The sequence below is a fragment of the Cucurbita pepo genome, chromosome LG03 (genome assembly GCF_002806865.2).
Source record: "Cucurbita pepo subsp. pepo cultivar mu-cu-16 chromosome LG03, ASM280686v2, whole genome shotgun sequence".
In the NCBI taxonomy this organism is placed as follows: Eukaryota; Viridiplantae; Streptophyta; class Magnoliopsida; order Cucurbitales; family Cucurbitaceae; genus Cucurbita; species Cucurbita pepo.
In genome coordinates, this window is record NC_036640.1 from 8,849,140 (window position 1) to 8,875,125 (window position 25,986).

General features: G+C 37.1%; 4 protein-coding genes across 4 annotated transcripts; 3 read left to right on the top strand and 1 right to left on the bottom strand.

The window, feature by feature from the left end:
• Positions 1-930: 930 nt before the first annotated feature.
• LOC111789879 (mini-ribonuclease 3) lies at positions 931-5,319 on the bottom strand. Its single transcript, XM_023670597.1, has 7 exons — positions 5,060-5,319; positions 3,911-4,044; positions 3,632-3,721; positions 2,017-2,069; positions 1,722-1,827; positions 1,524-1,629; positions 931-1,352 (listed from the first exon to the last, which is right to left on the bottom strand). Exons 1-7 carry the CDS (start codon positions 5,286-5,288, stop codon positions 1,312-1,314), a joined length of 759 nt encoding a protein of 252 aa, XP_023526365.1. The 5' UTR covers positions 5,289-5,319; the 3' UTR covers positions 931-1,311.
• A 794-nt stretch (positions 5,320-6,113) lies between these two features.
• LOC111791150 (DEAD-box ATP-dependent RNA helicase 20-like) lies at positions 6,114-13,568 on the top strand. Its single transcript, XM_023672383.1, has 10 exons — positions 6,114-6,307; positions 8,876-9,141; positions 9,351-9,530; positions 9,624-9,785; positions 10,023-10,177; positions 10,841-10,933; positions 11,207-11,292; positions 11,409-11,635; positions 12,739-12,972; positions 13,166-13,568. The coding sequence occupies exons 1-10, from the start codon at positions 6,252-6,254 to the stop codon at positions 13,213-13,215; spliced, it is 1,509 nt and encodes a 502-aa protein (XP_023528151.1). The 5' UTR covers positions 6,114-6,251; the 3' UTR covers positions 13,216-13,568.
• Positions 13,569-17,794: 4,226 nt separating this feature from the next.
• LOC111790258 (3-epi-6-deoxocathasterone 23-monooxygenase) lies at positions 17,795-21,024 on the top strand. Its single transcript, XM_023671122.1, has 7 exons — positions 17,795-18,003; positions 18,185-18,515; positions 19,373-19,522; positions 19,652-19,912; positions 20,416-20,505; positions 20,593-20,778; positions 20,899-21,024. The coding sequence occupies exons 1-7, from the start codon at positions 17,795-17,797 to the stop codon at positions 21,022-21,024; spliced, it is 1,353 nt and encodes a 450-aa protein (XP_023526890.1).
• Positions 21,025-24,671: 3,647 nt separating this feature from the next.
• Positions 24,672-25,914, top strand: LOC111791116 (PRA1 family protein F3-like). The gene is made up of 2 exons (XM_023672329.1): positions 24,672-25,341; positions 25,694-25,914. Exon 1 carries the CDS (start codon positions 24,773-24,775, stop codon positions 25,331-25,333), a length of 561 nt encoding a protein of 186 aa, XP_023528097.1. The 5' UTR covers positions 24,672-24,772; the 3' UTR covers positions 25,334-25,341; positions 25,694-25,914.
• The last annotated feature ends 72 nt before the right edge of the window (positions 25,915-25,986 follow it).

The following is a 25,986-nucleotide window of genomic DNA, read 5'->3' on the forward strand; positions in this document are numbered from 1 at the left end:
AGATTCCTGAAGAGCTCATCCAAAAGATTTCATTTGTTGTCTGTTCAGACCAGCTTGGGCTTCTCACTCCTAATACGGCCGTTTGGATGGCCTCAATACATTCCAGCCCGAGCCTGAGCCCACCACTAACAGATATAATCTTTTTTAGACTTTTCCTTTCAAACTTCCCGGAAGGTTTTAAAAGGCTTATGTTAGGAAGAGATTTTCACAACCTTATAAAGAATATTTCGCTCCCCTCTCCAATCGATGTGGGATCTCACAATCCACTCATTTCGAGGCCCAACATCATCGCGGGCACACCACCCCGTATCCACCCCCTCGAGGGCTCAGTGTCCTCTCTAGCACACCGCCCATTGTTTGACGTTGATACCAATTGAAACAGCCCAAGCCCACCACATAGATATTGTACTCTTTGGGCTTTCTCTTTTGGGCTTTCCCTCAAGGTTTTAAACGCATCTACTAGGGAGAGGTTTCCACACCCTTATAAAGAATAAAGAAAGCTTCATTCCCCTCTCCAATCGATGTGGGATCTCCCATGTATTACTTGAATAAGAATAATAGGAACACCAAAGTTAAAAGGGGAAAAAGGGCTATGAAAAGGAGACTCTGTTTAGTTTAGTATGTGAGTTTTCGAATTCCAAGCTAAAAATTCGTTAATTGTACGAGTAACATGAGCCCAGTCTCACAAACTCACGTCTTATACGACACTAAGTTTTACAAATCATAAATCCACGCTGTAAGATCCCACATCGGTTGGGGAGGAGAACGAAACATCCTTTATAAAGGTATGGAAATCTCTCCCTAGTAGACGTGTTTTAAAAACCTTGAGGGTACGCCCAAAAGGGAAAGCCCAAAGAGGACAATATCTACTAGTGATAGGCTTGGGCCGTTACACATGCAGACCAAACCGAGGGCATCGTGGCCTAAATATACAATCCAAACACAAACAGACCATCTCCCATTGAGCTAAAGATCCTCCTATAAGGTATCTCTATTACAATGCAATGTTACCACAGAATGCATCATCAGAATACAACATGGTAAGTGGGAAGTGGTAACAGAGTTTCACAGAATAATGTACATAACTCCCACAAAGTACAAGGAAGAGATAACTAAGAACCAAAAATGTCAACTAAACATGCTTATTTGTACAAAACTTTATGTATGGGAAAGAAGGACGTACGATGTACAGAGAGCATGCAGAGCGAGTAGCCACAGAATCCGATTTCTGATCAATTGTGAAGACATCAATTGACTAACCCATTTTGAAGTATCAGCGCGGTAGCAGCACGGTGGCTTACTCAACGATGATCAGGTTTCGTCTTCATCACCTGATTTGCTTGGTTGGTCACCTAGTGGAAAAGATGATGGGAGTTCATATTGGAAAGGATCAAAATGAATGCAAATGAGAACGAATAATGTCTAGAACAAATGATCTCGGATAGCACACGAACATTTTTTATAAGAAACCACGCTTTCGTTGAAAAAAGGAAAGGGATTGCAATTCTTATAACTAAACTTACTATTTGATTCCTCTGGAATCAATTGCAAGGACGAATCAGTCGAGAAGCCGAGCTTTTTCATGATTTCATCCAACCGTTTCACGTTGTTCAGGTAAAGGTAACCGATCTACAGAAAATATAAACAATAAGTTTCGGTCATTTGGTTCGATGAAATGGCGATATCGATTCAAACGTGCAAGAAGTTAAAAGGAAACTGACTAAGGTTTCTAGTGAAGATGCTCTGTTATAAACTGCAGCACCAGCACGTTTTTTTGTACGCGTTTTAGAGGACGAACCAACGTTTTTTCCCCATCGAAGGATGTCCCTACATTAACGTATATCAGATTCAACAAATCAGGATTCGGGGGGGAAACGTTCATGGTTACCACAAACACACGAATGAGGATTAAAGGGGCAATTAAAATCTTCGCTTCTCATCGACAGAGTTCTATGCATATGCATTAAAGTAGGAAATGAAGAAAACATATGAAATGATTAAATACTTATAACTGACCTCTCTGCCTCTGTTAAGAAATTATCATTTAGAAGCTTCTGGAGAAGAACATCCTGAAATATAACAAAATCAACCTGAGTATAAAAGTCTTCTACCTTGTATTAATAAGAGGAAATTGACCGTTTGTGTTCGATTTCACGTCGGTTGGAGAGAGGAATGAAACATTGTTTATAAGGGTGTGAAAACCTCTCCCTAGTGGACGCGTTTTAAAACCTTGAGGGGAAGCCGGAAAGGGAAAGCTCAAAGAGGACAATATCTGCTAGCGGTGGGCTTGGGATGTTACAAATGGTATCAGAGCCAAACACCGGACGATGTGCCAGCGAGGACGCTGGCCCCCAAGGGGGTTGGATTGTGAGATCCCACATCGGTTGGAGAAGAGAACGAAACATTACTTATAAGGGTGTGGAAACCTCTCCCTAGTGGACACGTTTTAAAACTTTAAGGGGAAAGCTCAAAGAGGACAATATCTGCTAGCGGTGGGTTAGGGTTGTTACAAATGGTATCAGAGTCAGACATAAAAGATGTGTTAGCGAGGACGCTGGAGAGGGAACAAAACATTACTTATAAGGGTGTGGAAACCTCTCCTTAGTGGACGCGTTTTAAAACCTTGAGAGAAAGCCTGAAAGGGAAAGCCCAAAGAGGACAATATCTGCTAGCGGTGGGCTTGGGTTGTTACAAATGGTATCAGAGCCAAACACCGGACGATGTGCCAGCGAGGACGCTGGCCCCCAAGGGGGTTGGATTGTGAGATCCCACATCGGTTGGAGAAGAGAACGAAACATTACTTATAAGGGTGTGGAAACCTCTCCCTAGTGGACACGTTTTAAAACTTTAAGGGGAAAGCTCAAAGAGGACAATATCTGCTAGCGGTGGGTTAGGGTTGTTACAAATGGTATCAGAGTCAGCACCAGACGATGTGCCAGCGAGGACACTGGCCCTCAAGGGGGTTGGATTGTGAGATCCCACATCGGTTGGAGAAGAGAACAAAACATTACTTATAAGGGTGTGGAAACCTCTCCCTAGTGGACGTGTTTTAAAACTTTGAGGGGAAGCCTGAAAGGGAAAGCCCAATGAGGACAATATCTGCTAGCAGTGGGCTTGGGCTGTTACAAATGGTATCAAAGCCAGACACCAGACGATGTGCGAGCGAGGACGCTGGGCCCCCAAGGGGGTGGATTGTGAGACCCACATTGGTTAGAGTGGGGAACGAAACATTCCTTATAAGGGTGTGGAAACCTCTCCGAAGTGGACGCGTTTTAAAACTTTGAGGGGAAGCCCGAAAGGGAAAGCCCAAAGAGGACAATATCCGCTAGCAGTGGGCTTGGGCTATTACAAATGGTATCAAAGCAGACACCAGACGATGTGCCAGCAAGGCCGCTGGGCCCCCAAGGGGGTGGATTGTGAGATCCCACCTCGGTTAGAAAGGGGAACAAAACATTCCTTATAAGGGTGTGGAAACCTCTCCCTAGTGGACGCGTTATAAAATCTTGAGGGGAGGCCCAAAAGGGAAAGCTCAAAGAGGACAATATCTGCTAGAGTGGGCTTGGGCTATTACAGTTTGTTAGGAAACAATTTATTCAATTAAAGCATTAAATTGAGCAAGACTTTGACATACTTGTGCTTCACAACGTACAACAGCCATAACACGGTCATTGTATTCTTCGATACTCAACGTCGGGAATAGAAAGTGCCTGCGAGCATATAGCTGCATATTTCAGAAACAGTCACGGTAAGCCATAAAGGAAAACCAAACTTCACAGTTTCATAAACTAAATCATTATAGGCATGAAAATTGCAACCCATTTGATATCGCGGTTCAAAACTCTGGACATTAGAAACAAATATCACATTCGAAAACAACATCAATACTAAGAAGTTCGAGTCGGAAATGCACCTCATAGATGCAATCACCCATGTATGCTAGTGAAGCTGCATTGAACACGGATCGGGGTTTCTGCACCTTCGGCGGATTTGGCAACCACTGCTCATATCCCAAATAGAGACCATCTGGTTCCACTGATTTGCTGCCTAAAAGTAAAAACAATCGAAAATGATTAACAAATCTCACATTACGTGAAAACATCTCAAAGTTGAAACAATAACAATGAGAGTCCTTTGACTAAAATCTTCTAAGCTCGTTTCCATTGTGCCTTATCTTCCACCAATACTCTTACCAATGTTGATTAGCTTAAGAACGTCTTGAATGTGTTATAAAACATAACACGCCCTCATTAGAAAAATGAAAAGAAATCAAGCGAAGCTCCAACAAATTGAACTTTTCTAATCTCAAACCTGTTAGGAATCACGAACCTTCATACTGGTATGATATTGTCCACTTTGAGCATAAGCACTCATGGCTTTGCTTTTGCTTTCCCCGAAAGGTCTCATACCAATGGAGATGGTGTTCCTTACTTATAAACCCATGACCAACCCCTTAATTAGCCACTGTGGGACTCCTCTCCTGACAATCCTCAACAATCCTTCCCTCGAATAAAGTACACCATAGAGCCTCCCTTGAGGCCTATGTAGCCCTCGAACAGCCTCCCCTTCATCGAGGCTCGACTCTTTTCTTCGAAGCCCTTGAACAAACTACACCTTTTGTTTGACATTTGAGTCACTTTTGACTACATCTTCTAGGCTCACAATTTCTTTGTTCGACATTTAAGGATTCTATTGACATGGCTAAATTAAAGACATGGCTCCGATACCATGTTAGGAATCATGAACCTCCATAATGGTATGATATTGTCCAATTTGAGCTTGCTCAAATGGCTTTCCTTTTGATTTCTCTATAAACTCATAACCAACCAACGGGCCCTTTTCAATTTTCATCTTTCTCGGTTGCATTACATCCATTTTTCTACAACACCACCAAACAATTCCGCCACCGGACAGACAACGAGTTCAATTACTATTTCACAACGAAACCCAACCTGACTAACAAATTCAAACACTCCCATCAACCAGACAGAAGAAACCTCAAGTTTCCCGACAGAAAATCGAAAAACCACTAAAGAAATCAGAAACCTATGCATGAATTTACCTTCATTTGAGCCGGGACTGCGACGCTTGAGGAGGTCGGAGACAATTTGGTTGGTTCGAATGTTCGTTGCGGTTAAGGTAGCATTTCCAGTGGATTGGGAGGTCGGCGAGACAGATAGAGATTTGGGTTTCTTGTTGGGGTTTCTTGGGGCATTAGGATTGTACGTAAGCCTCTGTTGAGTGTCCCATGAAGCAACGATGCTCGTCGAAGTCGCCGATAAAGTTAGCATTTTTTTATCTCCTTGAGAATCGGAGTGTAGGTTTCAGAGAGGTTTAAGCACCGCTGCTGTTAAAGGGCCTAATGGGCTCAATTACTTGCAAAGTGGGCCTATAGTTAAAGGCCCATATAGCATTATAACTGGGCCTCGGTTAAAGGCCCACATAATTATCTTTTTAAATAAAAAATTCAAATATATTATTTTTTACAAACACAAATATTTTATTCTCGAGCTATTTTAAAATTTCGTGAGAAAATTTACCTTCAATGGATCTAAGGCTGTATGTTTATACCAATATTTAAATTATTAAAATAATTAATTTTGTAATAGTCAGATCAATGATCATGAATTTATAATAAAAAAATATTCTTTCAAGTATAAGGTCAAGCTCAAAACAAAACCATGAGAGATTATGCTCAAAGTGGATAATATCATACAATTGTAGAGAGTCGTGTTCATCTAACATGGTATCAGAGCCATGCCCTAAACTTAACCCATATTAATAGAATCCTTAAATGTCGAACAAATGACTCCAAAAGAAAACGAGTTGAGTCGGGGACTCCCTCTCTACTTCTTCGTTTAAATCGGGAATCTTTTCTCCATTTGAAACGGGAGCCTATGAACATCTCTAATGTACTTGATGAGGTGTTATGTTTTGAAATTAAAAAATATATAAATTTAAAAGTTTTTTGAGTAAATAGAACTATATGTTACCGTTGATGGATTGTTTTTGGTTTTTTTATTTAATATTAAAACTGAAAATAAAATCTGATTAATACGAGAGACACCGCCATAGTACGTGTCGCCCTTTAATAGGTGCTGTGAGCCGAAAAAGAAAAGTGTAGCCGTACGATTAGCAAGCCTCGATCGAGCGAAGGGCAGATAGAGTCCTCCCCGTTGTTCGTTTTCTCGCCTTTACCGAACAGAGGCAGCTTCTAAAACCCTTCCCACTTCTTTCCGGCGAGTTCCGGCGCCATGAGTCGCTACGACAGCCGCTCCTCCGATCCCACTTCTTACCGCGACCGTAGAAGGTAACTCTAACTTACTCCCTTTCCTGTCTACGCATTCGAATGTCGGTTTTGGTTTCTGTTGCTATGGATTTTAAGCTTTTTAATGCACCTAGGTTTTGCGAGCTTGCTTAATTTTGACGACGATGAGGGCTTTCTCATTTTGAGTAATGGTAGCTGGTTGAATAGTATACCGATTTTGGATGCAGTTATTTTTGTTTAGGTTTTTTTTTGTTCCCTAGTGGAAAGAAAAATTGGGTAATCCAGAAACATCCACTGGAATTAATTACAGAAGATGTTTTGTTATTATAAAGGATTCTGGTGATGTACTCCTAGCTGTTGCCAAAAGTTTAGCTAGTGAGTGTAGTGCCAATATTTCTTGCAAATGTTATGTGTCCAAAACAGATTCTACTGTTTCGCTCTACCCAGAACTTCTAAAGGAAGGATTAAACCATATTTCAACAAGTCTTTGATTTCGTTCTAAGCCTGTGACTGCCTAATACTCAGTAGTTGAGTTTAAGAGCTGCTTTTGGTTTATAAAACGGAGTTTTCCGCCTCCAGATCTTATTTGGAGTTTGAATGTATTTGGGTAATTATTTATAAATCTTGTTTCTCTTGTTTTATGTTCATTGATCAGTTGGGTTTCTATTTGTTATTTTTCTAAATTAATAATCTTAGTCATATATTTTCCAAATGTATGGTTTAGTGAATAGGAAGTTTAAGTAATACGAAGGAACTTGATTAATCTTTAGAAGTACGTTTGTAAAAGGATTAAAGAAAAACCGTCATGCCGAAAGCACACTTGGATAAGGTCATGAGAGGTTTTTAATGGGAGGAGGTGGAGGAGAGAAGTGGGACTCATTTAGTGAGTTGGAGCTGTAAAAATTTGTATTGTGGAAGGTGGTTTAAGCACAAGCATTTTGTGCAAAAAAAAAAAAAAAGAAAAAAAAAATGTAGCATTTCTCTTAAAATAGCTGTGATGATCTCGGTTTAGTTTCTAAGAACACCTTTAGGAACCCATGGAAAGCAATCTCTTCCTACCTTTAGAGTTTTGTTCTTTTATTACCTTTTATGTAGGAGATCATGGTAGTGTCATGTTCTGAGAGGATCTTTAAACCTGTTTCTTTAACTTTCTTCTTTGTACTCCAACTTTCTCAAGAACTTTCTGGTCTCGTTGGTCTTTTGTTCACAGCGAGGGAGGGTCAAACCTTTTGATATATTGTTTATGGCCTTCCTTAATAGGAGCTAGCTTCTATTTTGTCTTAACTTCAGCCAATTGTTCTGTTCCCCTAGATATAGAGACCAACGTTAATGACCCTTGAAATCAAAGATATCTCTTGTAACTTGTAAGTCATTGTTTCTTTACTTGGTTTTGTCTTCAGCCCCTTCACATTTTTCANATTGTTTTTCTTTTCTTCTATTTTTGTTTTTTTGTTTTTTTGTTTGGATCAATAACAAATTTCATTGATGCATAAAAATTTACAAAATTAAGGCATCGGCCCAAACCTTAAGGAGTTACAAAAGAGTCCTTATGAAAATTCAAATTTCGAAGATTTTTTTTTTCTTTGATAGTTGCCTTAGGATATATCAATAGAACTGAATTGGTATTATGTAAAAAACCTTCTCTCATGTTTAGTCTTGAACTGAAGTGTTTATGTTGGGGGAAATTTTTTTTTAATCAAATATTGTGGTTGTGCCTTTTTATTACCTCTTCCCTCCAATCATTCGCTTGCTCATTTAATATTTGTTATTCTTTTCTCACAAACCAAAGATTTGAGTTCGCAACACATGCCCAAAGCTTCTTTGCTTTCCTCTCGAACAGATGACCACAAAGCATATGAAGCACATTATCTTCCAACACATATTGAAGGTTCCTAGATAGACCAAAGATTTGGAAAAGAGAGCGCCATAATTCCTTTTTGTGAGGAAGTGAAGAAGTACATACCCAAAAATTCACCAACTCCCAAGTTGAGATAACAGATTTTAAGCCATTATTGGACATCTCCTTTGAAGTCTATTTGATGTATTTAGAACTTCAAAAAAGCTGTAGAAACAAATACTTCAATTTTTCTAGAATATTTCCCGTTCCAAAATTTCCTTTGAAAAATTTGGAACAAAGAGACTTCAACCCAAGTTTTATGCAGAAACAGGGATTTGACTGTAAAGAAGCTTGAAAATTTTCCAGCAGCTTTCCTAGTCCTCTCACCATTTCTTCCCCACCTTGAATATTTTCCAGCAGCTTCAAAAGATCAGTAGACATCTTAACGTCAATCTTCTCCATATTTCTCCTAGCCAGAAAAGGCCACCTCTTTACAAAATCACCTATCTGTTTTGGTTCAACAATTGATAGAGACAGTATGGCCTTTCAACTTACAAATCTATGAAGTTATTAAAATATGATTAATCATACTGATCTTTTAAGTTAGCCTTTTTATATGTTTTCTTTTTGTGATTGCAGCTTTGTATTCTTTTTGGAAAAATGATGTTATTGTCTTCCCGATACTTCTTAGGATAAACTGCATTGGTGGTTCTTTATATGTTTTCTTAAATGATGGGGCTTCCTCTCTCAACATGTTTTTTGGGCTGCTGCAGTGATTCAGGTTTTGGTGGCTCTACAGGCTATAGCAGTTCAGTTCAATCCTCCTCTAGCAAGAGTGACCATTATGCTTCTGAGGCCCCCAGAAAGGTGGATTTGGATGGATTGCCTCATTTTGAGAAGAACTTCTACATTGAGGCACCATCAGTGGCTGCAATGACAGAGAGAGAGGTTGAGGAGTATCGGCAAAGGAGGGAGATTACTGTAGAAGGTCGTGATGTTCCAAAACCAGTCAAGTCTTTCCGTGATGTTGGGTTTCCTGGTACTTTTCTTGAGAACTTTTATCTTTACAAACTAAACTTTGACTTCTCATATTATCGTTCAACAGTTCTGTCACATTCCGCACATTATTGATCATATTTTAAAGTTTAAGCATTATTCTTTTATGAATGGAGTTAGTTAATGCCTAGTTGTTCAATTTTCTTTATAATTAATGCCTAGGAAAAATTTGAACATTTTAATGTGTATCAGATTATGTCATGCAAGAAATTTCCAAAGCTGGCTTCACTGAACCTACTCCTATTCAATCACAAGGATGGCCAATGGCACTCAAAGGTCGAGATCTCATTGGTATTGCTGAAACTGGGTCCGGGAAGACACTTGCATACCTTTTGCCTGCAATTGTACATGTCAATGCACAGCCAATCCTTTGTAAGGAGATAGTGTGCAAAGTATAAAATGTCTAATAGTAGTCATATGTTCAAATCGACTGACTTCTTATCTTCATTTTATAACATTTCTCAGCTCCTGGAGATGGTCCCATTGTGTTAGTTCTAGCTCCTACTCGTGAACTTGCCGTTCAAATACAACAAGAAGCTACAAAATTTGGTGCATCATCAAAGATTAAGAACACATGCATATATGGTGGCGTTCCCAAGGGGCCTCAAGTGCGTGATCTTCAGAAAGGTAAATGGTAAATTGAGTTCAAGATGTCCATACTCTTATCCTAACCAAGGTTTGAGGTGTCAATTAACAGTTTCTTCTTACGTCCATTGTTGACAAACTGAATATCCTTTCGCACCTTGATTTTTATGATTACTACCTACCTAGTGTGATTATATCTTCTGTTTTTTTTCCTTCTCTTCAATATTGTTGTTTATGATAGAAAGGCTGACGACACCTCTTAAAATAAAAAAAATTCAGGAGTTGAAATTGTAATTGCTACACCAGGAAGGTTGATTGATATGATGGAGTCACATCATACAAACTTGCGAAGGGTTACATACCTTGTACTGGATGAGGCTGATCGGATGCTAGATATGGGATTTGACCCTCAAATTCGAAAAATTGTTTCACAGGTTTAAGTTCTTGTACTCTACATTGTAATTGCATTACTGTCATTATTTTATGTATTTATTATTTTCATAGGTATGGTAGATCTAAAGTTAAAGTTTCAGTTAATATTAAGTAAAAATGGTATCTTTCTGGTTCCAAAACCTCAGTTTTGAGCTTTTTTTCAACTTGATNTTTTTTTTTTTTTTTTTTTTTTTTTTTTTTTTGGCTTTTATAGTTCACTGCAATTGTCTGTTGCTTGTTGTTCAATATACATTCTAATGATTTCATCCAGACTGTTGTTTTTTCGTCTTCTTTTCGTTTTGTTTGTTCTAAGAGACGAGGAGATTCATTCAAAAGTGGTAAACCAAAGATTGGGACTGTTGATATTCATTAAAAAAAATTTATTAGTAGTAACGTTTTTCACTTAGCGACATAAGTTGAATGATTTCCTGGAATTAAATTCTGTATGATAAATTTGCTGACTCTAAATCAATCGGCTGTTCAGAAAATTTGTTAAAACTAAATTGTATTTTCTTGGCTTCTGGTGCAGTCTTGGTTGATGGCCAGCTTTTGAGCCAGGCATTTATGTGTTTTTGGTGGCTTTACTTGTGCTCATTTTTTATGAATTTGATTGTCTTGTGCTTAATTGTTAAAATTTCTTAAATGCTATCTTATTTTCAAAACAGATTCGGCCCGATAGACAAACTTTGTACTGGAGTGCTACCTGGCCTAAAGAAGTTGAACAATTGGCCAGGAAGTTTCTCTACAATCCATACAAGGTAAAGACACTTTAACTCATGCATCCCTTTTAAGAGACATAAATGTGGTGTTTGTTGCAAGACTTACCTTGTACTTTTCTATGAAAGAAATGGGGTTCATTTATTTTTACATCTTTATTACATAAAGAATTCCACCAAGTGGATGTTAATTGCAAGATTTTTTTCCCGAAATATAGNTTTTTTTTTTTTTTCTCTTGTGGGGAGTGTAGGATGTTGTCTTTAGCATTCGTTATTCTGTTATTGACCTTTTTTTTTTATAATAAATTTCCACAGGTCATCATCGGTTCTCCAGATCTAAAAGCTAATCATGCCATACGCCAACATGTTGATATTGTCCCTGAAAATCAGAAATATAACAAGTGAGAGTAGTGTGTGTGATCGTTTTTCTTTCACTTTTTCCTCCTTGAGAGTATCATAATTCCCCAGAAGCCCGTCAGGGTATGATGAGAGTAACTGGTACTGACTAGTTTTCCAGATTGGTGAAATTGCTAGAGGATATCATGGATGGGAGTCGAATCCTGATCTTTATGGATACGAAGAAAGGATGTGATCAAATTACCCGACAGCTTCGCATGGATGGTTGGCCTGCACTTTCAATTCATGGTGATAAGAGTCAAGCAGAAAGGGATTGGGTTCTCTCAGAATTTAGGTCTGGCAAGAGTCCTATAATGACGGCTACAGATGTTGCTGCTCGTGGTTTAGGTATGTCTTGTATATGAAAATTGTTAGGTATGACATTTTACAGTAGTCATTGAAGATCTGCTCATGCATTTATTTTGAGAAGAAACAGAAATTTCATTCGGAACAATAAGAGCTAAAGACAAGGGACTGAACAAAACTACCCTAAATTTACGACAATGATTCCAATTATCTGCAATCAGAAGCTTGTTATATCTCAAAATAACGAAGAAGTTGAAAACCTGAATGGAAGTGTTGAACTACCTAACACTCTGGAATGTGTGCCTTTACTAATCGGACCAAATATCTTGCTGAATATCCATTACGCCCAAATCCCACTATAACGTGGTTTTATGGGTGACTTCGAGAAGATAGAAAATGGTCCAAAAGGAGAGGGGACAGTACAATATTTTAATAATTGGCTATGGCCCTCAACCACATGGATATTAAGTATGAATCATTATGGACTCATCAAGGAAGAGGGCAAATGAAACAAACCTATGGATGAAGCCGATGTGTATTGATTTCCCTAGGAGCTGCTTAGTTAGTACATTTTCTTCACCACCTTCATTTTCACAATCTCGAATAGAAAAAGGAAAAAAAAAAGGCATTTAGATGTAGAAAAAAAAGCAAGAAGAAGGGAGAAGAAAAAGAAGAGCAGGAGAATATCCCAAAAGGGTGTAAAACAAATAGCCAGATGCCAGGACAAGATAGCAGTAGCACGGGAATCTATAAGCCAGATGAAAGTAAGGGTAAGAGAATGAAAAAAAGGAATTTACCCAATCCAATAAATCATCTCAAAAGGTGAAAACACATAAGCAATTCATACCCAACAAAGAACTTGATAAAATACGAGAACTTGGGTAGTGGGTAACCTACCAGATGCATCATCTCCCCTCTTGTTTTGTATACATTGTTCATTAAGTTTGCTCTGTATGAATGGAAAAGAATATACTTGCTTATTAGTAAAGGGCTAAAAGCTTCCAACCCTATAGAATTGCATGGACCAGAATGCATTTGAAATAGTATCAGGCACTGGGTTTTGTGTCTCATAAATTTGTAGCTTCAGCCTTTGATGCACTTCTACTGCTTTCTATAGTATTTCTTATAATCTCATTTGATTGCAGATGTGAAGGACGTGAAATATGTTATAAACTATGATTTTCCTGGATCTCTCGAGGATTACGTTCACCGAATTGGTAGAACAGGAAGAGCTGGAGCCAAAGGAACTGCATACACTTTCTTCACCGCTGCTAATGCCAGATTTGCAAAAGAACTTATAGCGATTCTTGAAGAAGCTGGACAGAAGGTAAGTCCTGAACTGGCAGCAATGGGGCGTGGTGCACCTCCTCCTCCCTCAGGTTAGTTTTCTCCAAGGAAGTGAAGTCGTGTTCTAGTTCCGAGTACTGTCAATACTTCCAGAAATCAATACCAAGGATAAAAGAAAAATAATCTAGAAGCTTGGTCCATACTTGTATTCCTCTGGTGCATGCTCGTTGGAGTTCACAATGAATGTTCTTGAGTTTATCAACATTTCATCTATATGTTGATCAGGTCATGGGGGATTCCGAGATCGTGGAAGGGGCTATGGTGGAGGACGATGATGGAGTTGATTTCCTAAACCTGATGACCTTCAGACAATTATTACTCTGCAAGCATGTTTGATATCGGCTACATGCACTGTGTTGCCACTGGAAAAGTAGGTATGCTCAATATTACCAGTTAACCCTTTGAACAGATCCATCTACTGCCGCTCTACTAACACATGACAGGAAGAAGGTGAAAGTTCACTGGGATTTTGATGTACAAGAAAGAGTTTCATTTTTTTTTCTCAAAAGAAAAATATTCAAGTCGATGTGTATTAAGTAGACAAAATTTCAAATATGCTGCAGTACTGTACTTACGATATTTCTAGTGTGTTAGAAAGTAAATTTCCTAAGAATTTCTGACCTCTCTATGTGACATTGTCAAAGATCTAACAGGGGATAGTATCTTTTATCATTAAGAAAAAGGCAAGAGCTGCCAAAACTGAGGAAACAGCTTAGCTGTAACCCAACATAATCAGTCTCGTATTTACTCTCAAACACACTTTGAAAGAGAGAAATTATGATAAACGTGAAGAAAGATAAGAGATAGACATGAGAGCAGGGCCTGTCTGATGCGTGAAATTCTGGTTTCAATGAACTAAAGCTCTGTATTTGGTTGACAAAACATGAATTTGGTCTCCTAAATTCATCATTTTTGTCCGCTTGGAACGGCTGAGGTGAGGTAACATCTCTGTTCACGCCAGTTTCTCCTTGCATATTCTTTTAAATTTTAGTCAGTTCATAAGTTCTCTGCTAGTTACATCGAGGCGTATACCTTTATTACGTATCATGGGATATGATGAATAAAATATAGAAGATTTGACTTGAAAAAGTAGCAGCATCGTGTTTATTGAACAGAAACCAAAAGCAAAGGAGATATTATGTTTAGGAGGAAACTTAGTCTGCAAGTGTTGCTTTAACTTCCTTGCTTTGCTCCTGTTGCAGATTTAGTTTCAAGTTAAAGGCTCATTGGAAATTGAAATGTTGATAAACCTTTTACAAAGTTATCATTTAATAACCAGCCGATCACTTATGAAAGTTGCTTTGAATGCTTTAGATTCATTTCTCAGACAGTGTGGACAGGACATGTCTTGTTTTTTGTTTGGCTAAGATTGCCTAACACCAAAGAGTAAGACTTGTCTAAATTAATAGGTTTTGTTGGGTGTATTTTGGATGATAATTTTTTAAAAGATCTATCGGGTAAAATGAAGCTTAGTGAGATTTTGCATATGACACCAAAAAGGTCTAGGCTTAAGAACGGTAATGATAGTTCAGTTGTCATAGAAAATGTCCCGATAAACTTTTATTCGCACTTTATGTCGCTAACCCGTGGGAGACAGAGCTAATAGGTGACGGTAAAGGTATCTCCACATTTCTTGTCGTCCTTTGGCATGACTTGTAAACTCTCATTGCCGTCCTTTCTTTTTATCTTATTCTTTGGATACTTTCATGAATCAGGAATCCGATGGATGAAGGAAATAGATCTCCATAGTGTTTTTAAGCAAAAGCATGACAACTTTCACTAATAGACAGTCAAATCATAGGATTGTAGTGATATCTTTACATATAGACCATACAAAGTTCATCCCAAAGCTCCAGACTCATATTGGAGGGCAATAAAGAACTATTTCCTCTAGCATTCTATGAGATTCTCAAAGATATATCAAGAAACTTTTGAAAAGGAAACAAACAAATAAGAGAGAAAAGAGGAGATTGGGCCCAAGGAGTTTGATGACATAATGATGATATGTGCCAAACACAACATACCATTACATTTGGAGAGTTGCATAAACTAACATATCAGCAAGTTAGGCAGTAGCTAAAGGTGTTGAGATGTAGACACTTATTAAACAAATTGGCAATGAATGAATGTTGGGTCATGAAAGTGAACATAAGTTAAGAAAAGGGTCAAAGGAAAATCTTTGAAAATGTGGAAGAAATGGGTTGGATTCAAAAAGATTTCATGGGCAATGATGAACTCCAAAATTTAAAAATTACCCATTTTTTTAATGTCTCATAGGGTGGCACATGCAGCCTCTTTGTGGAGTGATGATCAATGGAAGTTCATATTTAATATTCTAACATGAAGGCACGAGAAGCCGCCCAAGCTGCCACTACAATGGAGTACTTAACACCAAATGTAACTTTTTTAAGTTTATTTACTCTCTATATCCCTCTTTGGTCCCCCTTTTCAAATGGGTATATGTTAGTTTTTATGTACATAATAATTACGGATTCATTAACGATAATAAAAGACTTGAGCCGATCATTTTGACCATGTTTTATAAAATGAGTGGGGTTTCTCTTTCAGTGGTCTGAGGAGAAGAAAAGTGAACCTAGAGCTATCAGTGACATCAACCTTAGAAAATTGATAAACGAGTCTTGCTTTACTGACTTCGCACCAAGTTTAACCTTTGTATGGCAGTTTATCTCTTAGACTAACCAATTGTAAAAGGTTTTGACCAGTGTCGCTTGAGATTAGTCCAGATATATGCAAGCTGCCTTAAACACACTTGTAAATTAGGGTTTCATTATCAACTAATAAAGATTTTTTTCGAGAGCTCGAGAGAGGGGTTTTTTTGCTTCAAATTATATATGAAGTTGTAAGATTATTGTGTAAGCAACACTAATTAATGAATAATGATAAGATTATCAAAGTTAGATGGTCAAAGATTAATGGAGGGTTAATCAGGTTTTACTTGTTAAACTCATTTTTCTATTAAAACATAAATGCTTAGAGATGTAGGGTTTAATAAATAGGCCTTTTATCTTTTATTTGAGCATTGTTATATCAAATAATAATATATTCAAAGAAGTTTTTCATCCATTAAACATGTTCTTCATCAAATATTGATCAATGGCTTCCATCATTCCAACTTTGAAATAAGTACATTACTTTATTGGTAGTTAAATTTTGAAAAATATTTAAAATGTGGGAAATTTTCATTTTCAAATTTAATAGATTCATGGGATTTTTTCAACATTTTTTAAAGTTATTAAATAGGTTCTTTTTTATTCGATATGTTATTAAATTTTTTATTTTAAATCTAATTAGGTTGGTTAATTTATGTTTGTTTCCTCGGGTGACACTCAAAATAAAAGAATGGTATGTGAATGAATTAAGACTATATTCGAATGAAAGTGATCCTGATGATAGGATAACTAAGAACGACTTAAAAGAATTGAAGGTCACTACCTATACCGACAAGATGCGTTGTACTTTTTGATGGCTCAATCATAAAAACTTCAAAGTTAAAGCGTATTTTACTTTGAACATTTAATTATTTATTTTATTTTATTTTATTTCTAAATTCCTTACCAAAACTTTTAATTTATTAAAAAATTAATCTTGATTTTATTCGCTTATAATAGGAATGTTTCTCATTAAATCTCCCAATTTTCGGGAGATTACATGAGAACATTTAATTATTTATTTTATTTTGATTTTATTCCTATATCCAAAATATATTCTTGGTTTTATTAGCATTTTAAGGTTTTAAGATAAAGAAACGAGTAGAAATAGGAATGTTTCTATGAGGCAATAAATGTCTCGCAATATATCCCTCGATTTTCGGGAATATTACTAGAGAACATTTAATTATTTATTTTATTTTATTCCTAAATTCCTTACTAAAACTTTTAATTTATTAAAAAAAATTATTCTCCATTTTATTCGCATTATAATAAGAATGTTTCTATTAGACAATAAATGTCTGCCAGTAAATCCTCGATCTTCGGGAGATTACATAACATTTAATTATTTATTTTATTCTTAAATCCCTTGCTAAAACTTTTAATTTATTAAAAAAAATAAGAATGTTTCTATAAGGCATGTCTTGCACTAAATCTCTCCATTTTCTGGGAGATTACATGAGAACGTTTAATTATTTATTTTATTTTTATTTGATTTTATTTTATTCATCCCTTCCTAAAACTTTTAATTTATTAAAAAAAATTATTTTCGTTTTATTCACATTAATAGAAATATTTATATTAGGCAATAAATGTCTCCCACTAAATCCCTTGATTTTCGAGAAGATTACAGGAAAACATTTAATTATTTATTTTATTTTTATTTTATTCCTAAATCCCTCACTAAAAGTTTTTAAAGCTTTGGTTTCAAAACTTAACTTCTGAATATTTTAAGAGAAAGTGGACGATAAAACAAAGAAAATGGTTAAAAAAAAAAAAAAAAAAAAAATTTGTTAAATACAAAAATAAAAATTTAGAAATTTATTACAAACGTTTTTAAAACCATAATTTATATTTAAACAATTTAATAACAAAAACTTAAAACTTAAATGTGTTATTATCTACTCACTCTTCTCCTCCCAATTATTGGACGAGGCTATCACAATATAGCTGTCTCTTATTTTACACCGATACAAATAAAGCGTGTATCCCGGCCTTGCTCGGCGTGCTCGAAACCCATGCAAATTCATATTGCAATAACCAAGAAAAAAAAAAGGCAACCAAAAAAAAGTTGAAAGAGTGGTAATCATATGAGTCTTCATATTTACATTATAAAAGGTTGAGTATCACTTGCAAATCTCAAACAAATCTATACACAGATCAGCAAAAAATTCATAAAAAAAACATGGACTCTTTGTGGATTTTTGTGCAGCTCATCACAGCTGCAGCCTTCATATGTTCCACAATCATAGTAATCTTCAAAGCCTCATCCTCTTCAAAGCCTTCACTTCCTTCTGGCTCCCTCGGCCTCCTCTTCGTCGGCGAAACGCTCCACTTCATCTCCTCCGCTTACTCTCACCGTCCCGACAGCTTCATGGACACGCGCCGCCGACGGTGAGTTTTATTGAGATATAATTCAAATATTCAAACTACCAAGATTTTATGAGATTGTTAGTAGATTTGAATTTATCTTGATTTCCATGATTTACTATTTGGGCCAGGCCGCTAAAGAACATGAGAACATGAAATCATGGGATGTTTTTTTAATGGGGTTTTGTGTTTTTTTTTTTTGTAGATATGGGAAGGTTTTCAAATCCCATTTATTTGGAAGTCCAACAATTGTATCAACTGATGCTGAAGTTAACAGATTTGTTCTACAAAGTGATGCAAAGGCTTTTGTGACATCTTATCCAAAATCTGTGACGGATTTGATGGGAAAAGCTTCTATTTTGCTCATTAATGGCCCTTTGCATAGAAGAATTCATGGTCTTATTGGAGCATTCTTCAAGTCAGCTCATCTTAAAGCTCAATTAACCATTGATATGCAGAAATTTCTTCAAAAATCCATGTCTACTTGGAGTTCTTCTCAACACAATCCTATCCATATACAAGATGAAGCCAAAAATGTACCTCTTTTCTCTCCCGATCTCTACTCAGTTTCGTTGAATTTCTCGTAATCTATCTGTAACCGCCCTAGTCCACCGCTAGCAGATATTGCCCTCTTTGGACTTTCCCTTTCGAGTTTTTCCTCAAGGTTTTTAAAACGCGTCTGCTAGAGAGAGAAAGAGGTTTCTATACCCTTATAAAAAATGCTTCGTTTTTTTTCCCAACCAACGTGGGATCTCAAACTATCTGTTTAAGCTTTACGGGCTAGCAGATATTGTCCTCTTTGCGCTTACCTTTCGGGCTTCCTCCCAAGGCTTTTAAAACACGTCTACTAGGGAGATGTTTTCATTCCCTTATAGAGAATGCTTCGTTTTCTTCCCCAACCGATATGGGATCTCACACTATCTACTTAAGCTTAACGAGCTAGCCGATACTATCCTCTTTGGACTTTCCCTTTCGAACTTTCTCTCAAGGTTTTTAAAACGCGTCTACTAGGGAGAGTTTCTATACCCTTATAAAGAATGTTTTGTTTTCCTCCCCAACCGATGTGAGATCTCACACTATCTTCTTAAGCTTAATGAGCTAGCATATATTGTCGTCCTTGGGCTTTCCGTTTGAGGCTTGCCTTCAAATTTTTAAAAACGCATCTACTAGGGAGAAGTTTCCACACCCTTGTAAAGAATACCTCGTTTTCTTCCCCAACTGAGTAGGATCTTACACTATCTGCTTAGGTCTAACGAGCAAAGCAAAGAATTAAGAATATGTTTAAGATGGGTGTTGGTAATAATTGTTGTTAGAATCATATTGTCCAAGAACTCACATTCAAAATCATCATGAATCAAATCTTTTTAATTTTTTGTATATTTGATTTCTTCAGATTGCATTTGAAGTACTAGTAAAGACATTGATGAGTTTAGAGGGCGGTGAAGAAATGGAATTTCTGAAGAAACAATTCAACCAATTCATTGCTGGGATTATGGCTTTCCCAATAAACATCCCAGGAACCACACTTTACAGATCATTACAGGCAAGTTTATGTTTTTTTCGACATTTTATGTCTTAAAAATTTGTGTTGTCATATGATGAAAACAACAACAAAAGAGAGAATCAAACAATTGGTGTTTTTGTGTTCTTGTTTTTGTGACAAAATTTTCAGGCCAAAAGGAAAATGGTTAAGTTAGTGGAAGAAATAATAGAAGGTAAAAGAAAGAAGATGAATGAGAATTTGAGTAATAATAGAGTCCCAAATGATGTTGTGGATATCTTGCTGAATGATGGAAGCCACCAAGTTACTGATGAACTCATAGCAGATAATATCATTGATATGATGATTCCCGGCCAAGATTCAGTCCCGATCCTTATCACTTTGGCCATAAAATACCTTTCCGACTGCCCGTTAGCTCTTCAACGATTAGTGGTACGTGTATCATATCCTCTCATCCTTTACTTTCTTAACGTCTTTCTAGTTAAATATCATTTAGGTCTCTGAATTCTTAAATTTGTTTTATTTTGGTCCCTAAACTTTTAATATAGATGTCTTAAAAGTTCAGATGTCAAAATAGAACAACCAAAATGAAATACAGATATGTTTTTTGTCTTTATCGAGGTTAACGAGCTTTGAGATGGTCATATCGGTCTTAATAGACGTGCCGTCCTTTCTCTCTTCACTCTCCAATAATTATAATTATACCCTTTTATTTATTTTTCAAAATATTCTTATTTTCACAAAATATTTTTAAAAAATAATAATAAACTTGAGAAAATAATTAAAAGATCATGAAAAACAGAGATATATTCATGAACGTAGAATGTGCCCGACAATTATTTTGTTTTGTCTTATAAGGATATTTCAATAATAATAATAATAAAATCCAATAAATTTAAAATATTGGAATATTCTCTAAAACTTTTCATGGGCAGGAAGAAAACATGGAATTGAAAAGACTGAAAACCCAGCTTGGAGAGCCATTGAAGTGGACTGATTACTTGTCATTACCATTTACACAAAATGTAAGGGTACCCGTTAAGCTCGTTTCGTTCAAATTACACATTATCGTATTGAATAAATCGTCGTGTTTTAATCTTTGCACTGTTTAGGTCATAACGGAGACGTTGAGGATGGGGAATATAATAACCGGAGTGATGAGAAAGGCGGTGAAGGACGTCGAGATAAAAGGGTATCTAATACCTAAAGGATGGTGTGTTCTTGTATATTTTAGGTCAGTTCATGTTGATGAAGAACACTTTGAAAGTCCTTACCATTTTAATCCATGGAGATGGCAAGTAAGTATTGAGAGCCCTAATTATTTGGGTCTTGTTTGCNTTTTTTTTTTTTTTTTTTTTTTTTTTTTTTTTTTGTGTTTTTCAATGGTTAATGGCAAAATTGAAATTGTTGGTTGTTAGGATAAAGACTCAAACAGCTTGAATTTCACTCCTTTTGGTGGAGGACAAAGGTTGTGCCCTGGACTTGAGTTGGCCAGACTAGAGACTTCCATTTTCTTGCATCACTTTGTCACTGAATTCAGGTAACATGTTCGTATGCATTTTCAGTCGTTCTATCATCGAAAAATCGTTGCTTGGGTTTTGATTTGAACCATATATATCTTTTGTGAGGATGTTTGTGAGATCCTACGTTGGTTGGAGAGTTGGAGAGGAGAACGAAACATTCTTTATAATGGTGTGGAAACCTTTTCATAACATATATATCTTAAAACTATCTGTTAGTAGTGAGCTTGGGCTATTACAAATGGTATTAGAGTCAGATACTGGACAGTGTGCCAGCGAGAAGGCTGGGCCCTCAAGGAGGGTGGATTGTGAGATCCCACATTGGTTAGAGAAGGGAACAAAACATTTTTTTATAAGGGTGTGGAAACCTCTCCCTAATAGACGCGTTTTAAAACCGTGAGGTTGACGGCGATACGTAATGGGCCAAAGCGGACAATATCTGTTAGCGGTGGGCTTGGGCTATTAGAAATGGTATCAGAGCCAGACACCGAGCAATGTGCCAGCGAGGAGGTGAGGCTGGGTCCCAAGGAGGGTGGATTGTGAGATCCCACGTTGGTTGGAGAGGGAACGAAACATTGTTTATAAGAGTGTAGAAACTTCTCCCTAACCTCTCCCTAACGAGTCAAAGTAGTTACATTAGGGCTAAAACATCCCATGAAACAACTTTTCTCCCATACAAATGATATCCATTCATGCATGCTTTCAAATCAAATCAGGCATGTGTGTTCACTAAAATCAGGGCTTTAAGCAAAATCATTAGGGTTTTGAGCAAAATTTCCAAAGTGGGTCAGAAGTAATGAACACGATGTCTGTAAGTAAGGTGCCAATTGACCAAAAAGACAATGATTCATGAGAGAAAGATAGAAACTTTTTGATGGGTTTTTTAAGGGGAGAATGATTGTGGGTCAGGATTGGGTGAATGAATTGAATGCAAAAATCCAAACAAACAAAATGAACCAAATTTGAGTGATTGATTGGAAAATCCAAAATGTACCAATTAAATTGGTTGGATGTGAATCTTTGATGAATCCTTCTCATCTCTGCTGTCCTTTTTTTCTGTCTCTCTACACACACACGTGCAATGGGAGACACCTCCTTTTCTTCCATCTCTATTATGAGAGAGGGGAGAGTGAAGACACGGTGGGGCTTGTAGCTTAGAAGACTAGAGCATGTGGCTACAAACCACGGTGCCAGGGTTTGGATCCCTCCTCGCCCACAACTGGCCAAAAAGGGAAGGACTTTTCCTTCTGGGAGAAGGAAAATCATGATCGGGATAGCGGACCCAAAGCTATGGAACTTGAGTGGGAGGGAAATGAAACATTCTTTACAAGGATGTGGAAACCTCTACCTAGCATACATATTTTAAAAACCTTGCTCAAAAGCTTGAAGGAGAAAGCGTAGAGAGTACAACATCTGCTAGTGATGGACTTGAGCCATTACATAGGTCGATGATACATGCTAAGTTATGTTCATGTTGGAGAAATTTAACCTAAGATTTGAACACATTTAGCCTCTGAATCCTTGGATTCAACACATAAATCTAAAGTTGTTGAGCTAACACATAACATTCAAACAATATATAGTTATGAGTAATGGAAGATTAATGTTGATGTAATGTGATTAACTAGGTGGGTGGCTGAGGAAGACAACATTATAAACTTCCCAACAGTAAGAATGAAGAAGAGAATGGCAATTTGGGTAAAGAAGAGAGAGGACCAACGTTGTTGAGAGGCACAGAAGACAGCAACAAGTTTGCATAAAACTTGACCATTTTGATCCCTTTCCAACAGACAAATAATTGGGACACACAGACAAAAGAAACGACATAATTTTCTTGGTCAACATGCAAACGTGTGGGTATGCCCACTTTAATGTTCTTACTTGTCGCCATGGAAAAAATGTCTCTCTATTGTCCTACAAATCCCATGCTCCATAGGATGCTCTTCTTTTCCTTCCCTTTCATTTTTATGCCTTCTTTTTAATATGGTTTTGTAGGGACGTTAGTCGGATGTAAGAAACAACGATAATAACAAGAATAACGCATGAATGATTATAAAAATACTCAGTAAGCAGTCTTTCGAATACCGTATTTTCAGATCTTAGATTCTCAAAAAGCTAACCCTAGACTCTACTAGTTCAATCGTACTCATTATAAGATTCTATCTCCTCGGAGCTCTCTAACTCCTTGGAGTTTATTATCTTTTTGTAGGATAGTTCTAATCAAGGCTTATAATCTAGCGACTAAAAGCTCCATTTGTTCTTTCTTAGTTTAGCCCCTTGGAGCTCAACATACTCCCTAACCTAGCTTCTTGGAGCCTAATATATTCATCGTTCTCGACTTTACAACTTCTTGGAGCTCATCTAACTTAATAGGGTCACTCGAGTTCTTTAGATAATTAGCTTTTACTATTCGATGGGACCATATATCTTAATCTAATCTCTTTGAGGCTTATTGTTTCTTTAGCTCATTGAAGTTCATCATCTCTCTAGCTTCTTAGAGCTCATCGTTAATCATGATCAAGCCCTTTGTGGCTCATCGATCAACTCATTGCCAGATAACAATGTGGACCACATGGTTCACAATTAAGAATAAGCTAACAAACCCTTAATCATCGAATAATTTCATGGACCGCCTTGCGGGTTGTTGGGCTGATTTGCTGGTGGTGGCTGCACGCATGGGCTGGTAACACTTGCTGGGGCTTGGGCTTGGGCTTAATTGATTGGATTACTGGGCTGGAGTTCTGGGTTGCTCCATGGGTTGCTTCCGACCCGGTAGCCCATAAATGTCTCCTCCTCACCCGAAAACGAAATTTTTTTAAAAAATATATTTGCCGACATGTCGACATTTTTAGAAAACTGCCAACTAATTATTTCTGTACAAATGGCACTTTCGGCCAGCTCTCTTCCATCCACGTGGCTCCTTCTCATTTGTAGTCTAGTGGTTGACGTATTAATGGTCCCTATTAAATATAAAATTAAAATTTGTTTCTCATAACATTTATTTATTAAAGTAAAATTCAAATAATAATAATAATTAATATCGTTTTGATATTAATTAAATACTAGCCACGTTGCCGAAGCCAATTCCCAAGAAATTAAAAATCAATATTTGTTATTAAATAAAATAACAATAATTATATTTGGAATTTCTGAAAAGAAAATTCCAATATTTTAGGGCGAAACATACGATAAGTTTCTTTGACATTTTTAAACCCATTCCTTATTCCTTAAGCCACGTCTCAATGCCACGTAAGCTGTTCACGCCAACTTTTTAAAGCCATTCGTTTTTAGATTATATTCCATAATATCATCAAATTACCTAATTTAATTAGGTACTTAAAATATAAATAAATATGGAGAATTGGTTCGACTCAACTTATTTATATTTTTTTTCTGCCCGATACCCAAAATTTGAATTAGATTAGAGTTTGCATTTGATGCTTGTTTTTCCCTTACATGGTTACATTACTTACTCTTCACTTCTAGACCGACGTGAGTCTTTAAAGTATGTTTTGTCTTCATTCACATGCATCATAAAAAAAAAAATTAGAAATTAACGGGAAGCATTATTTGAAATAAAACATATTTAATTTCTGATCGGATTTTAGATATTTTTTATTTGGTATAATTTAATATTTATTTAAATTTTTTGGGGCAATTTATTGGCCGTCAAAGTCTCATTGTTAGATCTCCCAAACATTTTCTACATTCAATCCCCGATTCCCCCAAAAATCAGTCAAACCACCACCCAGCTCCGGCACCGACGACAAAAATGACCGACTACGGCACGATTCCAACCTCCTACGCCGCTGCCGCTGCCACCGCCGCTAACCTCGAGTACATCTCCCGCGCCAAACAGCGCTTCAAAGACGGGCTCGGCCACCGCCGTCCATGGCGTCTCATGGCCGATTACCGCTCCTTCACTCTCCCTTCCAACCTCCACGACACTCTCGCTCGCATCAAAATCAACCTCGCTTACTTCCGTATGAACTACGCCATCGTCATCCTAATCATCCTCTTCCTCGCCCTCCTCTGGCATCCGATTTCCCTCATCGTCTTCGTGCTCATGATGTCCCTCTGGCTCTTCCTCTACTTCCTCCGCGATCAGCCTCTCGTTATCGCCGGCCGTGTTCTCCAAGATTGGATCATTCTCCTCGTCCTCTCTGTTCTCACCATCGGATTCTTGTTCTTGACCAACGCCTCACTCAATATTCTCATCGCTCTGATCATCGGCGCCGTCGTCGTTTTGGCGCACGCCGCCGTGAGGAAGACCGAGAATCTCTACTTGGATGAAGAAGCTACTGGATTGATGGCGCCTGGATCGTCTTCTTAATTGTAGAGGTTATTGGATCTTCTTTTTGTTCTGATTCCTTATGGTGATCTCTGTTTTTGAAGATTGAAAAATTTATGAAATTGTGCAATTCGATTTCTGCTTTCGAATTCTTAATTTATCATTCTTGTGATGCAACAAATTTGTGTTAACATTTGTTTTCATATTTTTAATAATTCAACTTTTTTTTTTTTACACCAATTTTGTTTCAATCGATGTATCTTAATTCTTATGAGTTTCAATTGATTTCATTTTTTTTTCATTGTTTAACCAAATATTTTATCTCTCAACTTTACAAAAATATGCTTTTTGGGATTTTATTGAAATTTGATTATATGAAAAATAAATAAAATCCTAAATTAGGTGCTGTCGTTCCCATTTTCCATCGACGCCCCTCCTTCGGAGTGTTCACTGGCACACTGCTCAATATCCACCATTCGGGGCTCAACATCCTCGCTGGCATACTGCTTAATGTGGGGTCTCGCAATCCACTCCCATTTTGGGGTCCATTCAGAGCCCTCGTTTGCACACCACCCACTGTTCACCCCTTTGGGGCTTAGCGTCCACGAAGCTCAACATCCTCGTTGGCACACCGCTTGGTGTCTAACTATGATACCATTTGTAACAGCCCAAGTCCACCACTAGTCGATATTGTC